This window comes from Calonectris borealis, chromosome 4 (genome assembly GCF_964195595.1).
Source record: "Calonectris borealis chromosome 4, bCalBor7.hap1.2, whole genome shotgun sequence".
In the NCBI taxonomy this organism is placed as follows: domain Eukaryota; kingdom Metazoa; phylum Chordata; class Aves; order Procellariiformes; family Procellariidae; genus Calonectris; species Calonectris borealis.
The window spans coordinates 83,048,878-83,073,745 of record NC_134315.1 but is presented as its reverse complement, the minus strand read 5'-3'; the positions used below and the strand labels follow the sequence as shown (position 1 = coordinate 83,073,745).

The 24,868-nt window shown below is 48.7% G+C and overlaps 1 protein-coding gene across 2 annotated transcripts in view; it reads right to left on the bottom strand.

Moving 5' to 3' along the window:
• Window positions 1-20,955, bottom strand: part of CCNI (cyclin I) — a 35,229-nt gene extending 14,274 nt beyond the window's left edge. The window contains exons 1-2 of one of the 2 annotated variants that reach the window (XM_075150379.1): window positions 20,561-20,955; window positions 3,378-3,534 (exon numbers count right to left, since the gene is read on the bottom strand). In XM_075150379.1, coding sequence (XP_075006480.1) covers window positions 3,378-3,491 — 114 coding nt within the window. In that variant the 5' untranslated portion in view covers window positions 3,492-3,534; window positions 20,561-20,955. The remainder of the gene's footprint in view (window positions 1-3,377; window positions 3,535-20,560) is intronic. The other variant, XM_075150380.1, reaches the window with a different exon arrangement.
• Between the last annotated feature and the right edge of the window lie 3,913 nt (window positions 20,956-24,868).

The window sequence follows — 24,868 nt, the reverse complement described above, 5'->3', positions numbered from 1 at the left end:
AAGGAGAAGCGACAGAAGTGACACTCTGTTTCTATAAAAAAATAAAAACCTTAGCTTACACACCTCTCTGCTGCAAAGTTACTTGGTGACATGCAAAAATCAACCTTTGACCAGTCTTTACAGCTTGATTTCTCAAGCCTTAATCACATGAAAACTTCTGAATGTCATCTGCATGTTGTATAACCCAAGAGAGGAAAAAAAAAAGAAGGAAAAAAACCCGACCAAATACATTCAGAAGCACTAGGAGGGTTCCAGAGTCAACCCACCTATTTTTTTCAGGCTGAAAAGCCTCTGTGACATCTGGCTTTGATATATTGCAAATACCCAGAGCCAGTGGCCTACATTTAAAGGAGGGAAACTAAAAGAAATATACATACCAGGAGGAAATGGGAGTTTTCAGAGAAACAGTAAAAACAAAACAGAAAAATCACATACATTGTCAGGACCAAAGTCCCCAACAGATTCTGCATCCTGCACTAAAAATGCAAAGTCTTCCTATTTCTATAACTACGAGTTTCTTTCTTCCTTTCAAAGATCTCAACTCTGACACATATTTAGAAACTGAACTTGTTCCGGGTTTAAACATTAGAACCAAAAATGTCTCCTAAAGAGTCAAAACTGGAAGTTTACTCCTGGAAAATAGTTACGGCGTACCTCCAATCTGATCATTAGGGGTTTTTGTAGACGCTCTCACATTTTCTCATTTGCAAACCAGATGACTTCATTAAAACCCTTTCTGTAGTCAGTTTACCTTTGTAGCAAGGAATGGAAAGTTACACACGCTTCGGGCTGCCAGATCTGATACACAGAAGGATGCAGATTTCCTGACTGTCATGGGAAATAAACAACAGTTTCATACCAGGGAGGTTTTAGGCTACCGCAGCTGGTTTTTCAAAAGAAGGCAGTGGATGTTAGGGAATACGACCTTCTTCCAGATATTACAGAGAATATGGTAATTCACACTGAATGTCCGTGACTGCAACATGGCCAAAACGAACGCTGCAGAAGTGGACGAACACGTGACAGTTTGAAAAGTCGGGTGTCACGAACTGCAGGAACAGAGAGAAATATGTGACTACAGGTACAGGGTTTTCAGCTGCACCGTGGCATTGCAAGTCAGGATTTCCCCACAGCAGGCAGCTGTGTTTATGTTCTCTTTTAAATCTGACCTTTGTACATTTTACACATACGCACACAGAGGTTTCAATCCAATTTAATGATTATTTACTGCTAGAAAACATTTAATAGTATGGCATTCTAGCTGATAAAGTCAATGTCTGAGCTGACATGTAGGAAAACATGAAGAAAAAGGTTACAAAGACAACACAGTTTTGGGGGTGGAAATTCCAGGAGTAGAAACCCTAGGGTGACAAGCACAGAGGAAACACTCCCAAGCACGGACCTCCGTGATACTGTCGAAATGCAGGGGAGGAGGGGGGAAGAGATCCTTCATCATCATGACATAATTGCACACTAAAAGGCCAAGCTTGGTATTCGTCCAGGCCAGACCTGAGACTCTGCTATCGAGCACAAACTTTACACTGGCTTTAGCCATCAGGCTGTTTCCATACTTGACCCTACTCTGACTTTTCACAGCAGGCAACAGAGCTGCCTCCCCGGTTTCATATTCGGCAGACGGCCCAAAGTCCCGTTAACTTCTCTGAGTATTCACCACTGAGGACAACGCTTCGCGAGGTGCTGCAAACCTCAACCGCAGTGACGTTAAGACTCCCTCACGGTCCCTGGCAGCGGGACAACTGCTCTTCACCATAGACAGGGCTGAGGTTCTGCTGCAGCGACAACTCGAACGTGGCATAGGTGGGGAACCTCATCTTCAAAGGGCGACAACGCGATCCCGCAAGGGAGGGATTGCTGGGAAGACCGTCTAACGCAGGTGGTGGTTTCTGAGCCACCGGAATCAACTTCACCGCGGCAAAAATGCAAACACCTTGACCCTGTGAAATCTTCACACAAGAATCTGGTTTGCTTACGCTCTCTGAGTCCCTAACCTGTCTTGTTATACTGTAATCTCATCTCCCTACAATCACTAACCCCAGCAATACTGCCAGCATGGAATAACAGGCTGGTTTACCATAAACCAGGGTCTCAAATTGTACGTGCCCAAAGACAGCCACAGCTACGATATACTCAACACCTCTGACAACCAGGTCACTTATTTGGAAACCTAAATGTGGATTAGCAAAACTAATACTGAGCCCCTTAAAAACATATTTGTTCCTACACACCAGCGGTTTCTTGTTCACCAGACAGAAAGAACAAACACCACACTGATTAGCTTTGACAACATACTTGCGTGAACATTTTATATGCATCGAGAACAGCAAGACCGGATCTGAGCCCATTAGTGTGGTTATTTCTGCCCAACCCAGCGACAAAGTACCAGAAACTCTATGACAACCGTCCTCATGTTTCACATTTTGTTTTAAACAAAACTTTGTGGAGTTCACAGGCATTTTTGAGTGCACGTGCTAGACAGACGCCTGCTCCGCAAGGAGCACAAACACAGTTCAGGCTGGATAAGGCCGTGAGCGACCTGGTCCAACCTCCCAGCTGGCCCTGCTGCAAAACTTGAGCAGGAGGTTGGACCACGGACCCCCTGCGGTCCCTTCCACCCCGAGTTTTCCTCCAGTCCTGTGAGAACATTCCTCACTGGAACAGGTCAGCGCCTGGCTCTGCTTCCCTCGACACGAGCTTGCACCCTGCTCCACAAATAGTCCTATTACAGTCAGTGGGTTTCTTCCTGAGGCAGACGGTGCCTTACCGAGTCAGACCCTCATCGGGCTTCAGCCGGTACAGCTACAGCCTACCCTGCAGAACGAGGCTGACTTACACAAGGGAAAAATCTGGCCCAGAATGGGAAAAGGCGGCAAAGTCAGGCTTTCGCTGTGAATACGCGGTTTCAGGGGGAGGCCTGAGCTAAGACAGCAGTACCGGTTCGTGTGAGAAGACGTCACTTCATGTTGAAAGCAACCAGCATTTCAACGCTGTTATCAGTGAACTTAGTCCAAGAAAATGAAGCTGCTTTTAAGAACCGTTGCAGAGTTGGTGCCCGCTAGAAATGTGCGTTAATTATCCACACAATTTGTAAAATGAATTTAATTAAGACGGTATTATGTACGTGCTTTCACAAGCAACAGCAGAGATCTAACGTGGTACGCTGCACAGTGTGTTCTGTACCCCTGATTGCAGGTATGTTCCTCAACCGAAAAAGTAATCCCTTGCTTCAGAGGCTAATTTCCCGGGTCTCAAGCAGAAGGTAACTTCTCTTGCAACAGCTTTAGTTGTTCACATAAAAATACACCAGAGGATAGTCTCATGCCTTTAATAAGACGAATGATGTGAAGAAGAGGCATTACCTGATTGGGCTGAATTTTCGGCACATGTGCTTTCCACATTTGAGCTTCCCTAGAGATTGCCGTCTCCAGAAGGAGAGACAACCTCTGGCTCTCCAGGGGTCCTGAAAACTTCATGGCAACCCTTGGATCCACCTGCCACCCAGCTGGATACAGCTACCTGCAAAACCAAAGACAGCCTGGTGAAACACTGAGCCACGCCTGTCCGGTAAACTGAGCAAAAGCAAGCACACAGGTGACTGAAGCTGCGAGAAATGGCGCAGGCTCATCTGTAACACTGACAGTGATCAGGTACTTGGCAAACCTACCCGAGGAAACCCAAACCAGTCGGCTCAGGTTCAGATGAAGCTGGGCCAAAATCATCCACAGGTCTCCAACACCTACATGGGCTGGAAAGTCCTGCCACTTCAAGGTTTTCTGTCTCTCTGTTATGTATGCAATCAGGCAAGACCTCTCCCGCTTCAGCAGCACTAAAAAGTAGGGGTGTTTTACAAAAAAATACTTGAGAAGAGGGAGGAGCTGTATGGCAAATATAAAGGGGATTTCAGTAAGTTGCTTGCCCTGGCCCAAATCTCGCTGAAGTTAAAACCAGTCTACCTGGGACTTCAAGAGAAGTTAAGACTGACATTCAAACGGTTTTCAAAAATCCCAGCCCTGGAGTCTGGTTGGTGCCAGCCCTACCCCAGCACTCTCAGCAGCAACTGGATGTTCTGTGCAAAACAGAGGAACGCTTGTTTGAGAATTTTTATGATTTACAAGCTGAAGCCCGGCAAAAAGATCAATGTTTTCCCTCTCTGCACAGTATGGTTTGCAGCTTCGCACAGAAGCTGCGACCTGTTTCGCGTACAATGCAAATGTACCAGGGAGTTCAGGATGGTTCCTCTCGGGTCTAGTCACTCTGAAAATATGTTAGATCCACAAAACTTTAGGGCACATCTCTAATTTTAGATAGGAAATGTGTTTTAAAGGAGGAAAAAAGCAGCAAACCCAGCCTTTGCAAAGTACGAAATGACTACAAGCCGGGTAAGTGACGGAGAAAATTTCTGCGAGGCCTACAGTATTCAGAAAGACCTGCTTCCACTGGCAGAAGCGATGATAAAAAAGCGTACAATCTAAAGCAAAACACCTTGCTATACACAGAACAGCAAAAAGGGGGTTCTCCCGGCCCTAGTACGGCCTCACTCAGCAGTAACAACGTGTCAAGAAACTTGTAAATTTGAAATGAAAAACAAAGCAGAGGCAAGATCTTTTTTTTTTTTTTTAAAGACAACAGATTCCACCACCGGCTTTCAAATGGAGAAGACGGTCTGTTGGAAAAGGTTATTCAAATTGTTCTAATACTGCCTACCATTACTCTGGCCGCAAATTTCTTGAGAGTATTAAATCACTTAGGCAAAACAATTCAGCCCTGAAGGGTAAATCCATGGGAAAGTTATTTAAACTTTCAATTCCTTCTGTGAGCTCTTGTGAAATCCGCAACAGGTGGATATTGGCCAAACGCTAACCAGGCTATTTTATAAAGACTAGCTTGTTAATACAACAGTTTATGCTATATTTACAGGAAATAAGGCTACATGTTGAATCAGAGAAAATAAACAAAATTCACAGTGAAAACAATCGGTTTATTATAAATAATAACAACAGCAGCTCTGAACAAACGAAGATTCAGACTGCTTTCACAGAGTTAAGGGAAACTGCAAAACAAATATTTTTCTTTATCAATTTACAGGAGTTTTTAATGGGCGCGATTCACACAGAACCCGCACGAGGCATAAAACCGCACTCAAGTCCCACTTATAGGCAAGCAGGTTTTAAGTGGCAAATAAACGTCAAGCCTCTCGGTCCTGAACAGAAACCCCTTTTATATTAGATTTTTATAAAACAAACGCTTCTCCATGAACAAAGGAGAGGCTGTACGGGCTTGGCATACCCCTACGCAAGGTTTCCAGCCCGTCAGTGCAATGACCCAAGGTGATTTGGGCCATATACGGATTTTCCGGCTGGAGGAAACACCTCAGATCCATGATCCCTGCAAGGGCACAAAACGCTCTGCAGTGTGTCTCAAAATCACCCCCCGTCGGCCCCGAAATGGCTAACTGAGTATCACTGTGGACTGAAAAATCCCTATTAAAAGTTCCCCACTTGACAAGAGGGAGACTCCGCCTGGGAAGAGGTGAAACTGCGTTCCTCTAAACAGAACCGTGGCTTGACCCAGAGCTTATTTATGTGCATTTACTCATTTTTGCATGTCTTTTTTAAACCTCGGGATGATCCTGACGACACTCATACCAAATGGGGCTGCCAGTGAGGCTGACGGGGAAACAGGGATGCACATTCACAGCCTCCCCCCCAGCTCATTCCCCCGGGGGCTTCATTAGCATCTCGTTATCCTCCCATCAGACACCACAGGTTTCCGCGTGGGCTGGGCTGGTTCCCAAAGGTCGGATCACCCACCATTTTCAGAGCCATCAGCGCTTCCAAAGGAGGTGTAAAGCCCTGGGAAACCAGGACAGCAGTGATGAGGGCTACACCCCCGCACTGATGGAAAAAAGCAGTTCAAATTGCAGGCGCAGGTGAAATATTTTGTCCCCTCCGGCGTGTGGGGGAGAGCAGCCAGCAGACAGGGGTTGAGCTGGGGGACCCGGCATCGGGGAGCGTAGCCTTCCCACCTTGCAACTCAAGAGCCCCAGAAAAGCGGTTGGTTTCTCCAGGCCCGTGCAGAGCAAAAGATGGGTGACTTTTTTTTTTTTAAATTTATTTATTATTTAACTGAGCCTGCAGATCATCAGTTGCTACCTACCAGGTAATGCTAACTGGATATCATCCAACAGGGTATCAGCTACAGCCTCTCAGACCACACCTGGAGAAGCCGGCGATTAAAGGCGTGCACAAGCGCTTGGCGTTGCACAAGGTGACATACATGCACAGATTAAAACGGCGAGGTTAGGACCAGACCCAAAGCTCGGCCAAACCAGCAGCGAGGCCAAAGCCGGGGACCGGCGCTGAGCACCGAGAGCCGGGAGAGCCGAGAGGCGCTTGTCAGAAAAAAAGCAGTACCTATATTTATCCCGACCACGTCTCCTAACATGAAATATTCATGGTCCTTTCTTGGTTTTGCAGGAAAGAGAGAGTAATTAGCCGCCCCTCAAATCACTGGAGAAAACACATGAAAAATTTCAGGCCAAAGTGAGCATCCTCAGGCACCTTTTTTTCTGTTGTGACTGACAAACATTCCTACCGTATTTACAACGCAAATGGGTTTCACAGGCCTCTGGGCTCAGAAAAGATCTTTTAGTTACTCTGATCCCTTTTTAGGTTGTCCCTGTACTGCCTCGGCGGGTCAGTGGCCCCAGCAGAGAGCTCAGGGGCGTCCCTGGAGCACCCTTAAATACCAATGGCCCTGCAAGGGACATTTTTAGCGAGCAGCGATGGCAACTCTTCTTGAGTTGCCAAGGGGAAAAGAGAGGGAAAAATAACCTTTCCTTTCCGAACTAGGGAGGTAATTCAATGAGGGCTGAGGCACAATAACCTTTATAAGGAAAAAAAGAAGAGGAATGACGCGCTTGAAAGTTTCCCTTGGAGCAGCAGTGGTGCGCAGACTTTTCCAGCACCGAGAGCATGCCAGGCAACTCGCCAAGCACCCTGAGGGCTGAAACGAGTTTGCATCTAAATTTACATAGCTCTTAATCAGATAAAGGCACGCCATTTTAAAAAAATGCCAGCGTGCTCTACATGTATGCAGCGCTTCACAAAACACAAGGGAGCCACCCGAGAGCGAGCACTTCTTGGAGAGGATGAGAAACGGGATGGCCGACACAGCTTCCCGAAATCCAGCGCATGGAAGTCGGGTCAAGACCACGGCGGGACCGGACTCTCTTCTCTCTGCTCAGATCAAGATGATAAAACCTGAGCATCGCAAAAAAGCAGCGTCAAGGCTCCCATCAGCAGTAAAGATACACGTCAATGCAGCAGGCATCTCTGCAGAGAACAGCAGTACCAACAGGAGGGCTGAGCGAAGATTTGCTCCTGCCAAAAACGTGCACGCATTTTTCTGCGACTGAGCCCAAGAGATCCGTGGCTGGAGGAACTGCCAAAGCTGTGACGGTCACCATAAACTAACTCACCCTAGCTTTCTGCTTCTGTTTCCCTGATTTAAAATTGAACTTTAGCTCCAGGGTGGTGGGTTGTTTTTTTTTTTCTGTGGTCACTTTGGGAGTTTTTAAACCACTGTTCAAACAGTTCTTAAAGTTTCTCAATCTTCCCTGGAAGGCCAGCTGGCTACACTGAAACATCTTAAAGAACAGTTGGAAAGTTAGTAAAGGAGAAGTGAGCCAAGTCAACGCATTGGCTTTGTTTTGACGTCTCCTGTGAGCAAGGTCACAAGCTGCAGGTTGAATCTTGCTTAGAAATTAGAGAGTCAAAACTTTGGTGTGAGGTTTTCACTTGTGAGAGGCATTAAAAATCACCTGCGTATCCATTAAAAATACCCCGACTTGGTCCATAAAATGTAACCCATCTCATAAAGATCTCTCTTTTTGATCCAAGTTTATAGCTAACTTTATTTAAAGAGGTACTTTCAGTTTCCCTAGAGAAGTTTTACGCTTCTGAGTGCTGCAGGCTACGGTTTTCAAGAGCAGTTTCGTGTCTGCAGTAATTGGGGCAGACAGCTCCTTAGCCAGAAACACTTTTTGGTTGGGGGGAGTGCATTTGTGTAAGATGCAAAATAGTCGATTTTTTTTTTTTTTTTAGGCTTTGTAATCACTTGCACCGACAACAAAAGGTGCCTCCTGCAGACAAAAGATGCAGTTACAGGAACGTATTATCCACCGGCAGAACAAGCTCATAACACGGTTCCTGATTTTCCCCTGCCTCCAATTGCAATTCAGCTGTGCCAATACAACTGCACTGAAAATAGAATCACTGAAATCATTCAGGGCAATAATAAAAACCTCTTCTGTTTTGGTTGTGGGTTGGTTTTTTGGTTTTGTTTTTGTTTTTTAAATGTAAATCATTTCATAAACAATTAACAAGATTTCTAGGACTAGAGACAGCCTAAAAACCGCTATCTTTATTTTGCGCATAAATCCAGGTGGGTATTCTGGACAAGAGGGGTAATTCCAATAGAGCTTAACCACCACACGCATTTCTGCAGACCTTGTAAGTCTTTTCAGCGACCAGCAGCCAAATCTGCTTCAGCTTTAGCAAGCAATAATACAATCTTACAGATGACCTGAAAACAGACTTTTCTGGGCGGGGGAGGAAGGCGAAGCAGAAGGAGGAGAGGAAGGATACTGAATTCCTCCGAGCTCCAGCCAGCCATCTGTGATTTCAAATGATCAAAACGTAGTTTGCACTGCTAGAAGAAATCGTCTAACTGCAAGTTGTGATTAGAAATTTCAAAGCTGTGGGCGGGGGGGTGGGATGGATGTTAATTTTAGTATCTGGGGCTTTCTCTTGGCTTAACTCTTTCCTCACTTTGTGTCAGTAAAGCAGTCTGGAAATTTATGCCAGACAGAGGTAAATGCCTACAGCGTCGCTTGTATCTGAGAAGACAAAAGCAGCAGGCATAAACTACTTTTACAATTTTACACCATTTCTGTGCCACATAACAGTTCTAAGAGGACAATGTTTCTGTGGTTTTCTGTGGTTTAAAATTTCCCATGGATGCCTCACTACGGAAAATCAATGCCCAGCTTTCTGTCTTTTCAACTTGCCAAAGCACAACCTGATGTGATAGCGATAAGCAGAGGACCGGCGTGGGTTAAAATCAACTGGTTTTGAGTTGTAGAAAGTAAATCATGTTGCAGCCTGGTCAGTGGAAATAGCTTGACAGAGTTGTGAGACAATGTATGATCTTTTTCAAGTTAAATGACTGGGAAAAAGATGTTTGGGAATATAGTTCCAAATTTCAACATCTGAATAAGCGACTGTATTTGAAGCAACGAACTGACTTCTGTGGAATGAATACTAATATACATTAAAATAAGAATGCATTCCCCCATGAGAAATGCATTAGTATCAAACACAAATACACCACAGGTACGCATATGATATTGCACCTTTAACAAGCAGCATATTTGACTTGTGTATAAGCCAGCCAACAGACCTAAATTTGGAAAGAGGTAATTTTATTCAGGCTGGGAAACGAGGAGGGCCCTTGCCATTTGTCTGCATGACTCACCCAGAGCTAACTCCCACAACCTGCTACAAAGGCAAGTCTGTGAGATATTTTGGCAGCATCGTTCAGGCGGGCTCATGTACATCACACACTCGCCACTTCTCTTCCTCCAACCAGATTTTTCCTGGGAGTGCAAATAAAGTTGACCTCATTTTAGTGCTGGTTTTCCAAACTGAAGAGTTTTTCCAAACATTTTGAGGAAGCCTGCCAGTTAAAAACACGGGTCTGCAACTGCAAAAAGAGAATGCAGAGCAATGTTTTGATGCGAGGGAAGGGAGGCATTTTGAAGTCTGTTTTGAAACAGAGAAATCCCAGGGCTTGTTTAGCAACTATGGAGGAGGAGCAGGAGCCCTCTGGAGAGGGCTGCATCATGACCAGCAGCCGTACACTCTGCTCACCACCATCTTCTGTTTCTATTCTGTTCAAAAAGGAAAGCTCAGATGGAATTTGTCACAGCACCATAAACATTTTTAGATTCATAGAGCAATGTGGTAGAAAACATAAACATCATCGGTTCTTCACGGTAGTCCCTAAGGGTAGCAAAAAAATCATCAAGAAAACAGGGGGAATAATTCAGGGCAAAAAAAAAAGCCTGGATGAGGGCATTTTTAAACAGGAGGGAGGGTGCCACAGAGCCACTGGTGACGGCGGGGGTATAAAGCTGCTGTCCGATGGCTATCACTCAGGGGGCTTCTGCAGGTACAGGCGTGAGCCGTTTTTTTTTTTACAGCAGCCACCGCTTTGTGAAATCTACGCCTGCTGCCCAGCCTTTTCTGTCCTACCCCCACAGGGGACCACAAACCAGACTCGTTCTAAGAAATCTCTGCTGTACTTCATTCCCCAAGCCTCACGATTGACACCAGGGTTTTGCTGTTTAAGGGAAGCTTAAATGGCATTTTCCAAAGTAGGGACTTTTAAAAAAGAAGGTAGAAGATGAACTCCTGCCTGAACTTTCAGACAATGTCACCATTCTTCCCTCCTGGCGAGACAGGCATGCTTCCAGACCCATGCCTGCCCTACCCCCTTTTCTAATGGCTCCGGTTGGAAATGCCGGAGGAGGTTTGCATTTCCTTTTTGTCTCGGCAACTGCCACGATGAGTCCGTCCACGCAACATTTGCCCAGAAAGGCCTTTGGTCGTCAACGGCTTAAATTTTCTGTGCCACAGCTCGCGAGTGATGCGAACAAGCTGTTTCAATCACAGCTCCTTTCCCTTTTGAGGCAGTGTGTGGCAACATACCAAGTAAACTGTGGATAAAAGGTAAACTCAGAATCCAGCCCTAGGAGACCAGCTCCAGCTGCATAACGTATGCGTTTGATGCAAAGAGGAGATGAAACTCAATATACTTTAATGAGTTCTGCTTTGAGATTTTGGTTTATTTGAACCTAAAAATCAAAGGAAAAGTTATTAACTGATGGAGGCTGTTTGCTTGCATGGATTAAATTAAGCAAAAACAAAACCCTTGCAAACCAAAACCCCTCTATGCCATTTCATGAACACTTGCAAAAGAAATGCTTACAATTTATACTCTTTCAACACTGTGGGCTCATCATCTGGCTGCTGATATGCATGCAAGATGCCTCCTGAAGATGTAAACTCCTCACGAAGTTTATTAAAATCAGCCAAGGGCTAACATTTCGGTAGGAATGGGCCCTGCTAGTGCTCGGAAACAGCCGTGCTGCCAGGTCAGGAATATGAGCCTTTGTTGTGTACGTTGGGGTATCACATCAAGGGCGGACAGCCCTCGTATGGGACGATTTGCGGTCATATGCCGAAAAGATGGTGTTACCGCCTTGTTCAGAACTGAAGCACGAGACAGGTATAAAGCAATGACAAACGAGCGTTTGCTGAAACGACGCCTATTATTTTTATGCTGTTTCCAATCTAAGTGACGGGTAAATCCAAGAAAGCAACGGCTGAGCCCTGTACCAAACTGTCTGTACGCCGTCAGCAAAGGAACAAGCACAGCTTCCAGAGGCAACCAACCAAGGTCTGCGCAGCAGTCCCTGGGTTCTGCTTTGGGACCTTCTGGATCTTTTGGGGACAAAGTCCAGGATCATTGGGGAATAGCTGGGAACCCTCTGAGAAACTTGAGCGTGCTGTTGTTGCTAGGTAAGGACAAGGTAAAGGGGGCCACGAGGCCGTGGGCCTGAGGAAGCTCTGGTAGCTTCTAACGAGCGTGATCAGCTGCTCTTGACCCAGGGTGCAGCTGCCCCCTAATCAGGGAGGGTCAAGCACCCTTTTAGCCAGTGGTTGGGCGAGGTCTATATAAAAGCCAGGCCCAAGGCACTGCCAACAAATGCTGTAGTTTATGTAAAAGCCTGCTGTGGAGGGGGGACTCAGGTTGATCTGTTCCTGTAAGCGTAAACAGTCTTAGATATGGTGGCGGTACACCATGGGGCAGTTCCCCCAGCAGATATTGGAGCAGCTGCCCCTGCTAGGGTAGAAGTTTTGATGCAGGCGGAGCTTTGGATGCTGGGCACAGCCCTCCAAGCCCCAGGCTGCAGGGCTGCCTAGGGCCTCTCTCTGAGGCTGGGAGAGATGGCCCTCTGCCCTGCAGGAGGTATGTGGTCTTGGAGGAGCTGTGGTGCCAAGCGAAGGAGTTATAAGAGGAAGTGAGCAGGCTGCGCAGCATCAGAGACGCTTCATGGGAGACAGACAGGATCTTCTCTGGGACTCAGCAGCTTGATGAGCCTCAGCCCCCATTTGCAATAGAGAAGCAGGCAGTGTCCATCCCCACCATCAAGGTAAGTGAAACCTCTGGAGAAGGGGACGGATGGAAGCGGGTGACTTCTGGCACTAAAAGGAAAGTTCCTGCCCTACCTAACGGCTTATAACTACAATGTAAGTTCACCACACTTGTTAAAGAGGAGCCAGAGGTGCCTTTAAGCAAAAGATATGGGACACCTGACCCTAAACCACGCAAGACCACTAGGAAGAAGGTGTGAGTGACTGTAATGGTCGATTCCTTGCTGCAGGGGACAGAGGCACCCACCTGCTAACCTGATCTATCATCTAGAGAGGTTTGCTGCCTGCTGGGGGCCCACATCTGGGATGTTGTGGAGGGACTGCCTAGGCACATCCAACCTTCTGACTGCTACCCCTCCTGTTCTTCTGTGTGGGCATCAGCGATACCATCAGGGGCAACCTGGAGAGTGTCAAGTGACTACGGAGATCTGGAGGTGGCAGTCAAAGGCTTGGGGCCCTGGTGATGTTCTCCTCAGTGCAGGTCAACAGTTGGCTGCAGAACTGGTGCTGGTGACAGTTCTACAACAGTTCTACGCTGGGTTCTACGACCATGGGATCCTGCTTGTGGAGCAGCATCTGCTTGGGAGGGATGGGATCCACCTCACCAAGCCGGCCAAAGGTATCTCTGCCAGTAGGATGGCTGACCTTGTAAGGAGGGCTTCTAACTAGGTATGATAGGGCAGGGACAGAGTTACCAGGAGCCCTGTGAGAGTGACAGACACGGCTGATGAGCAAAGGGCCTGGGGTAATGTAACAGAAAGGCATCACAAAAGCAACAAAAAATAAGGCTTAAGCAGGGTCACTTCCAGCATTTGCATGTAAGCAAGGATGTACCCATGAGGTACCATTTTGGAGAAATCCCCCCAAACCCTTTCTGGGAAATAAGCATGTCGGGGTGCTTCTCTGAAGTGCATGTACGCTTATGAACACAGTGCGGGGAACAAACACAGTGAGAGACCTGTGTGCGGTTGAAAGGCTACGGTCTTGCAGGGATCACAGAGATGTGGTGGGATGGCTCCCATGACTTGCAACACTTGGAGTGTTGCAATGGAGGGATACAGGCTCTATAGGAAAGACATGCTGGGAAGAGGAGGACGGTGGAGTTTCTCTTAATGTGAGAGACCAGCTGGAATGCATGGAGATTTGCCTGGGGACGGATGAGGAGCCAACTGAGAGCTTATGGGTGAGAATTAAAGAGAAAACGGATAAAGGTGATACTGTAGTGGGTGGGAAAACAAGTGGATCAAGCCTTCTACAGACAGCTGGAAGCAGCCTCATGTTTGCAGACCCTGGTCCTCCCGGGGGACTCAACCACCCTGACATACGGAGGGACAACACAGCAGAGCCTAAGCAATCCGGGAGGTTACCGGAGTGCACTCATGACACCTTCCTGACCCAAGTGATAGACAAGCTAAAGAAGAGAGGTTTTCTGCTGGACCTCATACTCTCCTACGAGGGGCTTGTCGGGAATGTGAAGGTCAAAGGCTCCCTTGGCTGCAGTGACCAGCAGTGGAGTTCAGGATCCTACGGGCAAGGAAGAAGGTAAGAAGCAAGCTCACAACCCTGGACTTAAGGTGAGCAGGCTTTGGACTCTTCTAAGATCTGCTTGGAAGGGTCCCAAGGGGCAAGGCCCTGAGGGGAAGAGGGGCTTAAAAATGCTGAGTAGTATTCAAGGATCACCTCCTCGAAGCTCAGGAGTCGCATCCCAACAAATACCAAGTCAGGCATAAATGCCAGGAGGCCTGTGGAGATAAATAAGGAGCTCTTGCAAAGTTCAAACACAAAAAGTAAGCATTACAGAGGGTGGAAGCAGGGATGGGTAACCTGGGAGGAATACAGAAGCATTGAGCAGCTAGGGATGAGGTTAGGAAAGCCAAAGCCCAGCTGGAATTGTGTATGGCAAGGGATGTCAAAGACGAGAGGGGCTTGAGTAAGTACATGGCTATCAAAAGGAAGGCCCGGGAAAATCTGGGCACACTATCGAAAACAGGGGCTGGAGGAGCAGATGGTGAGGTGGATTGAAAACTGGCTGAATGACTGTGTCCAGAGGGTGGTGATCAGTGGCACGAAGTCTAGCTGGAGGTGGTGACTAGCGGTGTACCCCAGGGGTCAATACTGGGTCCAGTCCTGTTTAACATTTTCATTAATGGTCTGGACGATGGGCCAGAGACTACTCTCAGCAAGACTGCAGGTGACACCAAATGAGGAGGAGTGGCTGATATGCCAGAGGGTCGTGCTGCCATCCAGAGGGACCTCAACATGCTGGAGAAAAGGGCTGACAGGAACCTCGGGAAGGGTAAGTGCGAAGTCCTGCACCTGGGGAGGAACAACCCCAGGTACCAGTATATGCTGGGGGCTGTCTGGCTGGAAAGCAGCTTTGCAGAAAAGGCCCTGGGGATCCTAGTGGACACCGAGTTGACCATGAGCCAGCAGTGCCGTTGTGGCACAGAAAGCTAATGGCGTCCTGGGCTGCATTAGGAGTGTTGCCAGCAGATTGGGAGAGGTGATCCTTTCCCTGTACGCAGCACTAGTCAGGCCACACCTGAGTGCTGTGTCCACTTCAGGGCTCTCCAGAACAAGACAGACAAGGATATACTGGAGAGAGTTCAGTGAAGAATCACTAATACGATGAAGGGACCGGAGCACCTCCCCTGCGAGGAAAGGCTGAGACAGCTGGGTCTGTTCAGCCTGGAAAGAGAAGGTCCGGGAGGGGAATCTTACTAATATACATTAATACCTGAAGGGAGGGTGCAAAGAAGATGAAGCCAGACTCTTTTCAGTGGTGTCCAGTGACAGGACCAGGGGCAAGGGGCACAAAATGAAACACAGGAGGTTCCCTCTAACTCAACGTCAGGAACACTTATTTACTGTGAGGGTGACAAGCATTGGCAGAGGTTGGTCAGAGAGGTTGTGGAGTCTCCATCCTTGGAGATATTGAAAAGGCATCTGGACTTGGTACAGGGCAACTGGTTTTCGGTGGCCCTGCTTAAGCAGCAGGGGTTAGACAAGATGACCTTCAGAGGTCTCTTCCAGCCTCAACCACTCTGATCTTAAGGGCTTTAGGCTCAAAGCGGCACAGTTGTGAGAGCTCACCTGTATGCCCAGAGCAGCTCATCAGTTCTTCAGGCAGCAAATGCTGAAAGCAGAGCAGGAAGGCTTGGGGGGGGAAAAAAAAGGGGGGGGGGGGCCAAACCAAACCTGGCATTATGTAATGTCTCACTGCTAGTCTCCTAAAAGCAACACATGCAGAGTATGATTCACTTCTCCCATCACCAATATAACTTGGTATAAATCAACAGTAACTTGAAGGGAGTCACTCTGAGGAAAATCAAGCTCACAAAGTAGGAGAGCGAGCAGTAATTTTATAAAATAGGGCCAGAGGCTTTCAAGCTCATAAAATCTAACCCTCTACAAGCAAGGGCCAACAGGCATTCAGAATCTAAAGCATCACGCACCACCTTTTGAGTAATATAATCCCCTGAAACCAAATAAATACAATGCCTCTATGGGCAAAAACACAGAAACAGGATTCAGCAGTAGTTCTTTTTGTCTTTCGGCAGTAGTCGGTCATTAACATAAATGAACAGCAACAAAACCAAACAAGTTTATACCCAGTTCAACACCCACATCCAAAAAAACATGTAACTACAATGGCTTGATTCCTCTTGACAACAACAAAAGAGTATTTTATCTGAAAGCATAAATGCTCACCAAGGCCAATATTTCCCTTTGCAGATTCTGATTGGCTTCAGGGTAAATTATCAGTGATTACAGCTAATATCAGGATACAGTGTGAGGCACTAAAAAGAGCTAATTATGAGGAAATGAGGAATTATGTGCTGTTGAAACAATAGATCAATTATGAGGTACAGCACAGTAGCTGCAGAGCAGCATTCTTAGGCTCTGAGGGTACTGTCTCTTCTTTCTCATCAACTGAAGAGAAGCCACAGTTATAAAGCTTAATTACCCTCCAGGAGCTCGAGCTTGCTGACTAATTAGCCTCTTGTTGAGACAATATGGAAAAGGACCTAACTCCAATTGTCCGCAAAAATAGGATGGCACAGGCACAGTCCTGGCTCTTCCCTACTTACTCGTCTCTCCTGCCCAGCCAGTAGGAATGTAACAGCCTTGATATCCCCAGTTCTGGACCCCCTGAAAACAACAGTCCTCAACCTAAATTAAAATATACCCAGGGAAGGAAACTTAGGGAGGAGGGGGTACTGATGAAGAGATAAAAGTATGTCTGAGGTAGTATGTAATGACAGTCAGAGCTCTCCTGCTGCTTCTTCCACAAAGCGTGTTGTGCAAAGGCCCCCTTAGCTCCTATCAATGCAAGCACAGACACATTTGCAGTGCTTTCATAAATGGAGACTAAGCTGCATTTGATGGTCATGTTATTACAGCAGTTGCGTCCTTAAAGGAAGCAGGGTTTTCAGCTGCATGGCAGCAGTTAAACCCCAAGATTTACAGTCAAAATTGTTAGGAAGGTAAAGGTTGAAGTTTTTGGGAGCCAAGTTCTTGTATAACAGACCACTGTAGTCAAGAGCTACCCCAGCCAAGGAACGGGATCTCTCTGTGTACAGCGAAATACCACCAAAAAGGCACAAAAGCCTCTGGCAAATGGGTTCATCCAGCACATCCCATCATCCCGGTAAAGAAAATGTTTGATGTCTGGGCTGATGAGCAAAATGGAGTATCTGCAGTAACATGTTATTCATGAGTGAGCTTTTAGATGAGTTTATGGCATAGCAAGTGCCAATACCCATTATGGTTAATAAATCAGTGTTGATAATATTTGCAGTTAGCAAACATACAGGAAGGGAAAATTTCAGACCACATCTGCTTCATACTGAGATTTTTTTCCTTCCATCTAAATGACTTCACCTTGCTTTTTTGGCATTTGAAAATAGCTATTATTGTGCTGAATTCTCAAAGAAACCACTCTCTGTTCTTAATGAACCAGAATGCCCCCTGAAATCCACCTCCTTGATGGCCAGCCTGGATTTCCTGCTTCATCAGAGTGTCCTGGTGATAAGTACCTGGGTTTGTACCTTCTCTAGCCCCACAAAGTCATGGGAGCAAAGGAAAACAGCCGCAATTTGTTCTTGGGCAGGTTAGTTCTAGACACCCATTTTACATCTTGCAGGGGGACCTTCAGGTCCCACAACCATGTTTCTCTCAATCTGGAGATAAGCGTCTCCTCCTTTACTCGCATTTTGCTCCCTGTTTGGGCAATGGAGTCCTAAGGGTTATCATCTGGCAGTCAAAATACGATGTCTATTTTTCCTGAACCACTGTCCTGCCCAGCCTTTCTAAAATATCTCTCTGGCAGGCTAAGGAGCAGCGTGAAATAAACTGCAGATTGTGTATCTAGACATTCTATCACCCAGTTTAGATGGATAATTTACATCAGCATGACAGCTGCACCAAATCTTAGTTCCTAAAAAGTGCCATGTAAAAACACAAAGATGAAACCCGTGAATATATGGGCTCCCAAAAAGGCAGTTCAGTGTGAGGTCAAGATTAATTACCGCTTTAACCAGCGCATTGCTGCGGGTGTGCAAAGGAAAGCATCTTTCACACAGGCCCTGGGGGAAGGCGCACACCCCCACACGAACACGGCTCACTTTCTCATTTCTGTTACCTGCACGAGGTACGCTAAGAAGCAGCTGAGCACAGAAAAGTTGAGAAGGGGAAACGTAAAAGACTGTAATTGCAGGGGAGATACTCAAAGCTGTAAAAAGCTAAACACTTTGGGGTCTGCTTACTGACTTGAAAAGTTTATCCCAGGGCAATGACACAAGCAAAGGTAGTGGCACTGAACAGCCTCACACTTGGACTGCAGTCTATTTAAATTGATATATGTCTGTAAATATTACTATAACAAATAATCTGAAAATAACACATTTTGGAAAGTAAATGTTGATTGCATCGAAGTGTTAATATAAGATGGCAGACAGATAGCTCTGGTTACTGCATTGCCCCGGAAAACATGGGTCCCAACACTTGACTTGTCCATTCCCTCAAAGTCATCCCAAGGCCTCTAGGATGTAGGGATATGGACCGCTGCCCTGTCACTGTTTCCCTAAAACTATAGTTATACCAACTCAAACTCCCCTTTACCACCTGGTTGTGCAGAAGAGTCCAGAAGGGAAGGCTGCACAGCCAAGCTGAACGAGCCACACAGCTGGCCCCAGATTGTACTCCTGGCAAAGGCCAGGGCACGTGGCAGGGCCGACGACGGGGTCTCTTCGCCCTGTGGGGCCGAGGCTGCTCTCTCCGAGTAGCCCGCACCCAGCACACCTCAGGCTGCGCTGAGGCATGTCGATGCCCTCAACTGCATCCAGGAACGGCCGCCGACGGCAAGACCAGAGCAGAAACACCCCGCAGGAGCGCTGCTGCGCTCACCACCGGCTCTCATCAACACCGGCTGCAGCCCCGTGACACCCCAAACGTGAAACAGTGGGAAAGTCCAGCCCCAGCAGGCGTCCAGTGAGCAGGACCTTTTGTGGAAAGGGTCCTGATAGAGCAAGGCTCTTAGCATGCAATGACAGACGCAATCTCAAAGTATTTTTAAATAAGGATCCGGAGCAAACAAAGCACAGGACTCGGCAAGAATACAGAACAGACACAGTAAAAGGAGCGTCTAAGATCAGTTCTACCATATCAAACTATACACGAGCTCTAAATAGGAGTGAAAGATAATTAGAAGTATATATATACCATGTGAAAGTTCAATTCCTGCTGGGGAGATGCCAAAAGATCAGCTTCCCCCATCCCACGCCAAGGTCTGTGCAGGCACAGATGATAGCGAGCCGTCCCCCAGCTTTACGAGCCAGCCAAACTACTTTAAAAACAAAAACGAATCATTTGCAGGGATCCAAAATCAAACCCTCAAGACAAGGAAAAGATGCTGTGATTTGCTTTTTGAGAGGCAAACTCCTTCCCAGCCTCACCTTGCGAAACCTGGGCTCCACACGCATCGCCCGGCTTTAACTCGGGGCAGAGGCAGCAGTCAGCCCCAGCCGGGGAGTAGCCCCAGGGGCTGGGGGGCCACAGCCACGTCTGCCACCCCTGCAGGGAAAAGGAACCACGTGCATTTTGCTCAATTTAAATATTTAGTTAATAAAAAAATCTCACCCTTCTGCCTTTTAAAGGTGCTGTGCCATGTACAGGCTGTCACAGCACACCATCGAAAGGATGTTTTGGGAGCACACAAAGGCTGATGCTGAAAAGCACTTTTTAAAATTCAGGCTCGAAACAGTCTGCCTTCTAACACCCCTACTTTTACAAGCGGGAAAATGCAAGATTGTTCCTTTTTCCCTCCTTCACAGGGTCAAAAGGGGCGGATAAGAGAACAGATTTTTCTGTGTTCAAAGGACAAGTTTTCAGTAGGATTTTTTTGCAAGTCTGCTTTCTACCACCGGCACGAAATAACCGACGGTAACCTCACTCCTTTAGTTCACCCCTTTGGAGATAAGATTTATAGAACACAATGCCAGTCTTCTTTCAAGGAAACGTCTTCCATCGCAGACGGGAGGGCAAAGAAGGAAGGGAGAAGAGCGGAGCCCATGTCTGCAAACGAAGTAGACGAAGACAAGGCAACAAAAACAAATGACATGTGCCACGAAGAGCCACCCGGCTGTGACAAGAAGTCACACCTGGGGCACAGATGCGCTGCTTAGCCCCAGCCGGCCCCTGCCCGGGGGGTGGGGGGACGGGACAGGGCCCAGCCGGACACCGGCACCGACGGGACAGGGGGGTAGAGGAGGGCCCGGCGGGCATCGCACGCACCCGCCGGCATTGCACACTGGCGTGCAACGCGCGCGCACAGGCGCTGCACACACACAGACGGAGAGAAGCGCTGCACGGCGCCCGGGAGCGTTGCACGCACAACGCTTTGCACGCCCGGCGCGCTGGGTACACACACACAATGCACCGCTCACAGGATGCGCTGCGCGCGCGCTTTGCACACACTCGTGCAATGCACACGCAGTGCGCACACACTCGTGGAATGCACGCGCAGTCTGCACACACTCGTGCGATGCACACGCGCTCTGCACAGGCGTTACACACCGGTGCCGTGCGCGCACCGCACACACAACGGTGCTCTGCACACACAGGCACTTCGCACTGCACTGCACAGCCGTGCACCGCACACCCCCTCGATGCACTGCGCGCACACACCCCGATGCCTTGCACACCCGATCCCGTAGCGGGGACCCTCACCCTCACCCCCCCGTTCCCGCCCCACGGCTCACCTCCCCTGCGCGGCGGCGGGGTGCCCGGCGGGGCCCGGCCATCAGCACCCCATGGCGGGGTGACGGCGGCGGGGCTCCTCCGCGGCGCTTCAGCACCGTGCGGGCCCCATGTCCGGGGCGGCGGCGGCGGCGGCGGCGGCGGCCGGCGGGCTCATGTCGCCATGGCGGGACCGGTGCGGGGCCGCGGCGACGGGGGCGGGGGGGGGGGATGGGGGAAGGCGGGCCGCCGCCGCCGCCGCGCGGGGAGGGGGGGGGGATTAAAATAAAATAAAATAAAAATTAAAAGGGGAGGGGGGGAGCGAGAGGCAGCCCGCAGCCAGCCGCTTCCCGGGGGGAGCAGGGGAGGGAAAGAAGGACCGGCGGGGCGGCCTCTCCTCAGCCCATCCCCGCCTCCCGCGCGGGCGGGGCGGGGCGGCGCGGCGCGCGCGCCGGCCGTTGGCGTTCAGCACCACCGGGGGGGGGGACAACGCCGCGCGAGGGGCGCCGGCGGCCGTCGGAGGCGCAGGGGCTCGCTCCCGCGGCGCCGCCTCTCTGTTCGCTCTCCCCCCCACCGCCCTCCGCCCGCCGGCGGGCACACGGCTTCGCTGCTCGCCGCCCACGCCGCGGCGGCGGGGAGCGTCCCGGTGCGGGAGGCGGCGCGGGGCCCGCCGGCGGGCGGCTGTGGGGCGGGCGGACTCTCTTCCCTCGGGCTGCCCGGCGGAAGGATCGCGCTGAGGTAGCGCGAGCATAAGCCGCTTCCCCGGCGTCCCTCCGCGGCGCCTGCGCGGCTGCGGGGCCGGGCAGGCGAGCTGCTGCTGCCGGCGCTGAGGGGGCTCCGGTGGACGGCTCCGCGCCCCGACTCCGGGTGTGACGGAGCCGCGGGCCCCTGCCCGGCCGGTGTCCGCGGAGGGTGAGTCGGCCCCCCGCCGGCAGTGGAGGCGGCCCCCGGGCGGACGGGCCCGCCGGACGGGGCCGTGGGGGCGGTCGGCTGTCACCGCCGCCCTCCGCGCACCTTTCCCCGGCAAGCGGGGGTGTGGGCGCCCACGGCGTCTGTCTGCTCCTTCCAGCAGCCCCAACATCAAAGGAGGTTTAAGTTTGCCCCCCCTCTTGTGACACTTTGGCAGCAGGCAGGTTAAAGCTTTAAAGTTTTATTCAAAATACTCGCGAAACAATAAGCAAAGGCGTTTATTTACAAACACCTTCTTGTGCGGACGCTTAACAAAAGCGTCAAGTCCCCGCTGCTTTCATGTCCGTACCGTGTCTCCCGGCCTGTGTTTGCTGGGACAGAGCTCCCTGTCACCACGAAGTTGCCTTATTTACTGCTGTGCAAGATGTAAACAGGAATTTACTTGCTTTATTTACTTACTTAGGCCTTTCCCCAGCACAAAAGCCTGCAGGAAAGATTCACTGTCCTTTTTCTTCCCGTTTCCAGATGGCAGGCTCTGTCTGGCAGTCCCACTGACATAGCAGAAGGCAGAGATGCCTGAAGTGCCAGGGAAGCCGAGATGTTTTCGCACGGCTCCATTTATTCCTTTTGTCCGCTCGACTTACGAACTGGACAACTAAACTTGTGAGTGTTCACATTTTTTGTAATATAAGTCTTTTTTTTTTTTTTTGGAGGGGGGTGGGGGTGTGTTACAATACTGTACAATAAAGACCAGGATCAGAATAAATACTTTGCATGAAAATCTTGGCACTGTGAAGATGAGTGGCAAAACCTTGCTATACCACTAGAGGTAGAAATTAACAGATAAAAGCAAGAAGTTCAGAGCAAAGGCAACTCATTTTCTTTAAACTCCTTCCAGTATCTGTAGTTATGAGCTGTTCAGACAGCACACAAAGGAGGATTTCCTCTAGAGATAATAAGCACAGTGTCATAAATCAAGCGTAGCGAGAACATAGAAATTTTTTTCGATGTATTTCCTGACAAATTAACTCCGAATCAGTTTGCTAAAAATTCATCTGTCATAAGCTTTTTTAACCCTTTCTCTAGTAATTCTCGGGCCACACTTAAAAGACTGAAATGAAAGGCTATTTTTGCTGCAGCATCCAAACTCTTCTATGCATAGGGTGAACTGCTTTTCGAATCCAAGCTTGCTGTGTGCTGCTCCCTTCCATTTTTCTTACTTTTTATCTTGAAACAGGATATACCTTTTAGAACTAAGAAGGTGCAGAGAAGGGCAAGTCCCATTGGAATCTTGTCTAGCTTTCCCAATTTAATTCTAATTCTTCTGGATCTCGTTGTTTAAGGATCAGTGTTCAAGAAGTCTGTAAAGCTGTTATGGTTTTCCGAAAGCAGTTGGCCCACTGGTAGTTTGTGGCAGTGACCAAGTGAAGATAATTGAGCTGATGCTCCTAGCTGGGAAATTCTTGCTGGAGGTCTGACCGACACTGTCCCGAGATTGTTCCACTCCCGCAGTTACTGCAGTTCTGGCATATTCTGACTATTTGCTCAAGGGATTTCCATCAGGGCCCTTCCCAGAACACTTCGTATGTCAGCGCTGGGAGCCCGAGGCGGTGCGGCACATTCTCAGACCAGCAGACTGTGGAATTGATGGTTTGGCAGGAACCTCTAGTGCTAACATACCACAACAGAGTTCCTTGTATTCGTCTTGTGCTGAATATGCCCTCAGCTGGATACGTACGATGACAGTCCTTTGTCCTCAGTAACAGTAGGAAAGGACAGCTGAGGTGGCACCCAACTGAGTTGAAAGTAGCGCAATAAACTAGTCAGCTACCGGATCGATCCTCCTTCCGAAGGAAATCACGGAGGCTGAGGAGCGAGTCACCTGGCGCGGGAGGGACCTCAGAGCAGGTCGTCCTAGCAGGATGGTCAGTTGAAGGCGAGGTCTCCCAGGACCACTTCCAGGCTCTGTAGGAGGTGGCCTAAGTCTGGGCACAACCGCCCAGGGGTCAAAATAGCAGCACAGTTGTACACACTCCGAGAAGAAAGACACAGCGTGTGCCCAGAGCAGCTGAGGGTTATGGTGGGCAGGCTGCCATAAGTAAGTGGCTGCCAAGGCCAAGGGATTTAGAGAGACTGCTGAGGAAGAGATGGACACAACCAGCAAGAACTCTATGTGTTTGGGCCTCTGGCCAGGGGAGAGAGCGAAAGAGGCAATATTAAACATAGGAAGAAAAATGTACCCGGTGAATGTAATGAGGTGCACCTGGAAGAAGGCCATTACACCATTACAAGCAGGTGTTCCGCATGCAGGGACTTGACGCACTGTACAAAAATCTGATGCCTTGGAACAGTATAAACACCCAATGCCATGTCAGCCAAGGAAGAAGTACACCTTGGTAGCAGGGAGAAGGCCTATTCATCCCTGTGGGGGGAAGTGAAGCGCGTTGACAGGACAACTGCATTGTCCCAGGTAGGCTGTCCAGGCGTGCAGGGGGCTTACAGCAATACGGCTTGCTCCGGTCACAGCAAAATCAAGTGTGTCCCAGCCTGGCTCCCAAGACAGCGTGACAGCATGCAAGTGTAACTACACAGGTGGCCGCTGCCTTAACGCAGACTGGGCTCTAGGGAGGTGACAAACCAGTAAATATTAGACCAGCGAGAGATCCACATCCGTGGAAACAAGAAAAACCCACATAAAAAGCATTTGTAGTACCTGCCTTTCACCTGGTTTTTCTACCGCTGAGCGGAGGGAAAGAAGAGGCGCTACGGGATTCACAGCCAAATCCCAGTATGTGGAAAACGGAAGGACACGTATCTTTGCAGCAGACATTTCTATCTGCGCTGGTTAAACACCCTTCAGAAGGAAAAACAGATGGTCTTGTGGTTTGGCTCTGTGTTCTACTTTGGAGACCCAAGCGCTATTCACTGCATGACTTCTGACCAGTCAGTTAAACCCACAGATGCAAAGGTTAATACTCATTTTCATATCCACCCAATTTATGTGCACACAAAGTCCAGCACGGGCAAGCAAGCTTGATGAGTTCAAATATGTATGCAGACAGCAACTTCAGAACAAGTATAAATTTACGCCCATGTCAGGTTGGTTGTGAGGCTAAATTAAAATATTTTGTAAAGCATTTGAATATCCCAAGGGGCTAGAGACATGCAAACTTTTAATAATAATTGCTGTTTGGATTTAGCTGGTCGAGTTCAGTGTAGTGTGGCAGAATAAGTCTAGTTATTCCTGTGTTTGTGCTTTGACTCTAACCATTATATAACTTATCTATATTTATTGCTAACCTGAGACATTTAATATAGCAAGCAAGTTTTTATCAGCCCAGAGAAGGCGATATTGATGTTGGTTTAAAGAAAAAAATACGCAAAACCTTAAAAAATAATAATGAAAAAGTCCTATTGTTCTT